The 7017-nt window shown below is 34.8% G+C and overlaps 1 protein-coding gene across 1 annotated transcript; it reads left to right on the top strand.

The window, feature by feature from the left end:
- Window positions 1–4914: 4914 nt before the first annotated feature.
- Window positions 4915–6331, top strand: LOC137405327 (uncharacterized). Its single transcript, XM_068091556.1, has 2 exons — window positions 4915–5229; window positions 5821–6331. Exons 1-2 carry the CDS (start codon window positions 4943–4945, stop codon window positions 6329–6331), a joined length of 798 nt encoding a protein of 265 aa, XP_067947657.1. The 5' UTR covers window positions 4915–4942.
- Window positions 6332–7017: the final 686 nt, after the last annotated feature.

Below are 7017 nucleotides of genomic sequence, written 5' to 3'. Positions count from 1 at the left end.
TTGAACCTTACGAAAAATATTTCTTAATAGGAGCATTGTAACGCGTGGGTGAAGTGGTAAAATGATTAGCCTGTGCTTACGGTAAATGATACTGACTTAGATCATTACATCTTTTATGTCTCACTGGTGCTTATACTTTAATCTTGCGGTAGCAATCTCTTTGAGTTCAAATCCATCAGAATGCGGAATATCCGTTCCAAGATTTTAATAGCTATAGCTGGACACGCATACACATATATACACATACATAAAGACATATATACGACCAACTTTAAGATATATATATATATATATATATATATATATATATATATATATATACATACATATATATATATGATATATATATCTATATACATATTTTATTTGTTTATCAATTTATGTATACTTTTTTATATATATATTTATATACATATTTAATTATATATATTATATATTTATATTTATTTATATACAATGTATATATTATATACATACAATAATTATATATTTATTTATATATATTTATTTACATATATATGTATATATATATATATTTATTTATATATATATATTTATTAATTTACATATATGTATATATATATATATTTATTTATATATATATACATGTATATATATATATGTATATATATATATAAAATTGTTTCCTCACCCCGGATACCCCGTATGGGTGGTAAATTCTGCTCTAACTCGGGTCTCCTACCAGAGACCTGGGAGTTTGAGCACTCGCCTCAAGATCTTAGCTGTTCCCAATAGCGCACTTTTCTGCAACTCACCTGAGTTGATTGTTGTTGGTATTTGGGCAAGCCACATTTTATGCACCGGTGTTATTGCGCCCAGTGCCCCAATGATTACTGGGATTACAGTTGTTCTTACATTCCAGCATTTTTCAATCTCTTCTCCAAGAGGGAGATATTTCTCTACCTTTTCTTTTCTTTGCTGGCTATATTGTAGTCATTGGGTACTGCTATATCTATTATAGTAGCCCTCTTGTTCTCCTTGTCTACCACCACTATATCTGGTTGGTTTGCTAGGACATGCTTGTCAGTTTGGATGTAGAAGTCCCAAAGGATCTTAGCGCGGTCATTTTCATTGACCTTACCAGAAGCTTCCCACCAGTGTTGTGGTTTATTAAGGCCATACTCATCACATAGACTTCTATACACAACACCTGCGACATGATTATGCCACTCAGTGTATGCGTTTCCTGCTAGCTGCTTGCATCCACTGATGATGTATATATATGTATATATATATATATATATATATATATATATATATATATATATATATATATATATATATATATATATATATATATATATATATACATGTATCTACCATATGAATAAATTACACCATGTAGGAGGCTTACCCTTATATATTTGCGTTAACTCCTAATCCCTTATATTCCGGAACCTCCCAACTGGTATATATTTATTTAACTCCTAACTCTAGAAATATATATATATATATATATATATATATATATATATATATATATATATATATATATATGTATGTATGTATATATGTATGTATATATGTATGTGTATATGTATGTATATATGTATGTATATATGTATGTATATATGTATGTATATATGTATGTATATATGTATGTATATATGTATGTATGTATATATGTATGTATATATATTATATATAATATATTATAGTATATATATATACCATATATATATATATTGGCTGGCACACGAAACCTCTTCATGGTGCTTACCACCAGCAAATATCTAAGGTTGGCGGTCTTCACCAGACATATATGTGGCTGAACAAAGGAAACCTAACGGCCAATGCAGAGTCGCTAATCATGGCAGCCCAGGAGCAAGTGCTCTCAACAAGGCAACTCCAAACGAAAATCTATCACACTAGAGACGATCCTAGATGCAGACTGTGCAAAGATGCACCTGAGACTATCCAACACATCATCAGTGGATGCAAGCAGCTAGCAGGGAACGCATACACTGAGCGACATAATCATGTCGCAGATGTTGTGTATAGAAGTCTATGTGATGAGTATGGCCTTAATAAACCACAACACTGGTGGGAAGCTCCTGGTAAAGTCAATGAAAATGACCGCGCTAAGATCCTCTGGGACTTCTTCATCCAAACTGACAAGCATGTCCTAGCAAACCAACCAGATATAGTGGTGGTAGACAAGGAGAACAAGAGGGCTACTATAATAGATATAGCAGTACCCAATGACTACAATATAGCCAGCAAAGAAAAAGAAAAGGTAGAGAAATATCTCCCTCTTGGAGAAGAAATTGAAAAGTGCTGGAATGTAAGAACAACTGTAATCCCAGTAGCCATTGGGGCACTGGGCGCAATAACACGGGCGCATAAAGTGTGGCTTGCCCAAATACCAACAACAATCAACTCAGGTGAGTTGCAGGAAAGTGCGCTATTGGGAACAGCTAAGATCTTGAGGCGAGTGCTCAAACTCCCAGGTCTCTGGTAGGAGACCCGAGTTAGAGCAGAATTTACCACCCATACAGGGTATCCGGGGTGAGGAAACAATTTATATATATATATATATATATATATATATATAAAATTGGGTAAAAATGAAAGTTAAAGTTAAGTTTAAAACAACTTTATTACTAATAGTTTCATATTGCCATGCAATAATCATCTGATGATTATTGCATGGCAATATGAAACTATTAGTAATAAAGTTGTTTTAAACTTAACTTTAACTTTCATTTTTACCCAATTTTACATCGCTCTATTTTAATATTGAGCACTTTCATGCAAGAGACTGTTCATACTGCATCTACTGTATATATATATATATATATATATATATATATATATATATATATGTATATACATGGGCTAAAGTATGCATTATGCAACGCATAGCGTTGTGAGTAAAATTTATTATATTGGTGTGAGCTCCATTGAAATCAGTACAATGAAATAAAATAGTATTCACATTTAGTGATACTTTTTACACAATATTTATGTTAGAGTAACCAAACTTAGTGTTCTTTCATCTAGTCAACTTGGTCTTCTATTCACATCTAACCTAATAAAGTTTGTCCATAATCTGACATCCAATAGTTTTATTGCTTTTTACTTTTAAATATGATTTTCAAATTTTTATTCACGGTAGTTCAAAAATTTGAAGATATCTTTATAAAAGCTGTCATTTAGTTGAAAATATCATTTTTGGAGTTGTCATTTCCGGAAATATACCTTTCGTACTAGTGATTACCTGGTAATCGAACAAATATAGCTGTTAAAGAAGATTTTATTCTTTTGAAGATATGCTAGAAGTTGCTAGCAGCTCAAAATACTCTGTGGCTAATTTCTATGACCATAGAAGGTCATAGGTAAACTAATATTAGTAGGATTGACATACAGAAAGGCAGTAGGTTGTTATGATAGTTATCTAGTTCTCTAGATTTTCAGAGGCGGTAATTCTGCTTTCTGGGCTTTCAATATTAACTCATCTAGAAATTGTTATCAATTTTAATTTTCAACTATTGATTAAAATTTGACTTGAATAAATATTTCTATACTGAAAAAATATTTGTTTAATGGCTGCAGTTGCAGTTACAAAGTGGACTTTTAGTGCTATTCTGATAACATTTGTAGCAGCAAAAATAATTTAATAAACCAAACATTGAATGCCTTTTCACAAAACCTTTTTTAAATAAAAAGCATAGAAATCTTCTGTTTCATATATTAATCAGAGAGGCCGTGAGGAGACAACCATACATTAATATGAAATGCAGTTGATATACCCTGAAAACTCGTGCCTAGCCCAAGTACAGCTGTTGATGAGTCGTATATGTAGACGATCATCCAATACAAAGGATTGTTAGATGAGCCAGACAGTATGCTCAGTAATGTAGCCTGTGGCCTCAAACTCTGTAACAGTGCAAACTAAAACAACTTAAAGTCATGTTTAAATGATCTACTAGCACCAGGTTATTAAAAAGGGTCTTTTGTATAAAAAACATAATTTCAGGTCCTATGATACATCAGTTTTTTTGCAAGTTGCTAAAATGTAAATGCATATTTGGGAGCACAATTTTTTATTTGACATCAAATGGCTGGTAGAGACCATAGTTGTTTACTGAGCTGTGGCCAAATATGTATGTATATTTTAGTCAGGCACAATTAAACTGATGTTTCAGATGACCTGAAATATGGTGATTCTACATGAAATACTTTGCTTAACAACCTGGTGTTAGCCGGCTGTTCTACCTGAACATGGTCTATCAGGACCTTGAATAATGAACATGACCTTTGTAAGATTATTCAAGGTTGGCATGAATGAATTGTTGGCTTATTGGATACTTACAGAGAATGCATAAGACAGGATGTTTCTGCCATGCTGCACCAATCGCTAGTAAATCATCATGAGATCTGGCTGATCGGTAAAGGAACTGTTGAAATTAAGAAATCTTTAGAGAGAGAATTAAAAGAAAAACACCCTAAATTCACTTTGCGAACGCAAGAGGAACGCGCTGATCAGAGAACCCAAGAATATGAAGACACAGCGAATAAAAACTACGGGGTCAAAAAGTTGACCTATCAGCCCAAATCGGATAAATATGTTGTAGTGGAATCTGCATCATGCGAGCTGATTTTGCAAGGAGTAAACACAGTAAATGAGTATGCCCCCTATACAGCCTTTTATGCTCTCACCTCAAGCCACTTTCTGCTTGAGAGTGATGACTGTGACAAGCTTCGCCAGCCTACTGCTTCAGATGATACTGTCACTCGAATACAGAAAGACCTGGCTGGTAGAAGTTTTAATACAAAGTACCGTCTGCAATTGCATTTCCCTTTTAAAGTTCTCAGTTTAAACCCATCTCCAGCCCTGTTTGCTTATCGCCACTATCCTACAGATGCTAACGAAAACAAGAACAAAAAACACAATGCTTTCCTCGCTGATGCTGTTTTAATGGAAATTTCCGAACGCGAACTGCGTAATCCAAATCAGCAAACCATTTCTTTCTCGGAGCTGGAGGCATTGAACACACACAAGAGCGGTGTAAAGATTGGCCCTATCATTCCTTTGCAGCATCCTCGAGACCTCGACAAAATGGGCAGAGCCAGAGTACGTGTTGTGGTTGGTGAAAGGATAGGCTTCATGATCTTCCCATTGCAGCCGCTGGGCAAAGCTCGCAAACAGACAAGTGAAGATGGACGAATCCAGCTTCATCACATTTTGTTCATCACCACCGATGGGTTAGATTCCTATTTACTATTTCTAGTGATTGTCAAATTAAAATATTTAAAATCCAATCAATTTTAGCTGTTATTGTTTCGTTCGCTGTCCAAGCTATCAGTGGCCAGAAGCGTGCCAAGCTAAACGGGCCCATGTTTTTTAATGTTGGCTAGAGTATTTATTAAACTCAAATTACTTGCCTGCAAAATAAATTCATGTTGTGCACTTGAAATTTATGATATAAGGAGAAACCCATTGACAATCACATTTGTTGATCAAAAATCCTTTGAATTGGTTCCTTGACATAGAATGGGAGTGAGAAGACAACTAGCTTGAGGTCCTCAATTGAAACAGTATATATATACCTAAGGAAATTGAAAGGTTATCGCTTCCAAGGCTTTTAGGTGAACGATGTCAGTTTTCAGGACATTAGCCACTTGACAGCTGTCTGTACAGTAAGAGCTTAGCATTTCTTTGAAGCGATCAACCAATTTAAGGCTCGAATTAATAAAATATAAAATAGCTCCATTTAAAACTTTGCATAAACTGATGCTCTAAATACACTGGTTATTTCTAATCCCAGAATGATTAACATTGTTGTCGCATTTTAGGCAACTGTTTATGGGAGAAAGTGGGAAAATAGTCTATGTGATTGACTCAAGAAATGGGCTGCTTTACAGATTTGGTAAGCTCATCGGTGAATCCATAAACACGATAGAGGATGGAAGTATCCCCATGTATCAAGCGGTTGTGCTGCACCAAGCTATAAATGAGCTTGCAAAAGTTCACCATAAAAGTGTGGGAAACTTGAGGCCACTGGGAGAAGAGGAAAGCAGCAATGAAATAATTGAAAGAAGAACGCTACACCTCGAAAAGGTCGGAAGCACGAATGATGTTGACAATTTCGACTTGTCGTTTTCACTTTCCACAAGCCAACAGTTCCTATCAAGTTCTAGCTCAATGCCACGCAATTCTACTAATTCTGTATCTATGCAAAGTTTGCAACAGAAGAGACAAACAGAGTATCAACCAGATTCAGGTCTTGGCTCCCTCAGTCAAGTTCAACACCACACAAAGTCCTCAGGTAATCTCAAGCCCCTTGAGGAAAATACTATGCTGTAGACTTGAAGTATTTCTGGAAGACTCTTGACTGACAAGTACCGGTCTCCAACAAAGTTAGCATATCTCCTACTTGATTGACAAGTACCCTTTCTCTAACAAAGCTGGCATGTCTCATACTTGATGGACAAGTGCCCTGTCTCTAACAAAGCTGGCATGTCTCCTACTTGATTGACAAGAACCCACCGTCTCTAACAAAACTGGCATGTCTCATACTTGATTGATAAGTACCCGTATCTCTAACAAAGCTGGCATGTCTCATACTTGATTGACAAGTATCCTGTCTCCAACAAAGCCTGAATGTCTATTGATTGATTGACAAGTATCCTGTCTCTAACAAAGCTGGCATGTCTCCTGGTTGAATGAGTAGTTTAGTGCGCTACTATTATGAAGGAGACCTCTGTTTTTAACAAAAACATCAGTTTTTTGTCTTTGTGTGGAATGATGTATCAGCCTGTGTGAATGGCAATACACCATACTTGATTAAATTGAAACAATTAAAAAGGAATTGATTTATTATGCACATTTGTCTGAAATAAAGTTTTGACAATCCAGATAATTTGATGTCATTTAGTGGAAAAGATTGGAAAGAAGCTAATACATGTACTTATTTTGTATAACTTGTCATGTACTTATTCTTATAGCCTGTTAGATAATACATTATGTATTCTTATAATCAGTTGAATATA

The sequence above is a fragment of the Watersipora subatra genome, chromosome 9 (genome assembly GCF_963576615.1).
Source record: "Watersipora subatra chromosome 9, tzWatSuba1.1, whole genome shotgun sequence".
Classification (NCBI taxonomy): Eukaryota; Metazoa; Bryozoa; class Gymnolaemata; order Cheilostomatida; family Watersiporidae; genus Watersipora; species Watersipora subatra.
The sequence above is the reverse complement of the archived record's forward strand: the minus strand, read 5'-3'. Positions and strand labels throughout refer to the sequence as shown.

Excerpts from the sequence above, each read along its gene's own strand:
- LOC137405327 (XM_068091556.1), top strand. The coding sequence starts at position 4,943 with ATGGAAATTTCCGAACGCGAACTGCGTAATCCAAATCAGCAAACCATT. Across the intron at positions 5,230-5,820 it reads TTGTTCATCACCACCGATGG|GCAACTGTTTATGGGAGAAA; the intron begins GTTAGATTCCTA and ends GTCGCATTTTAG.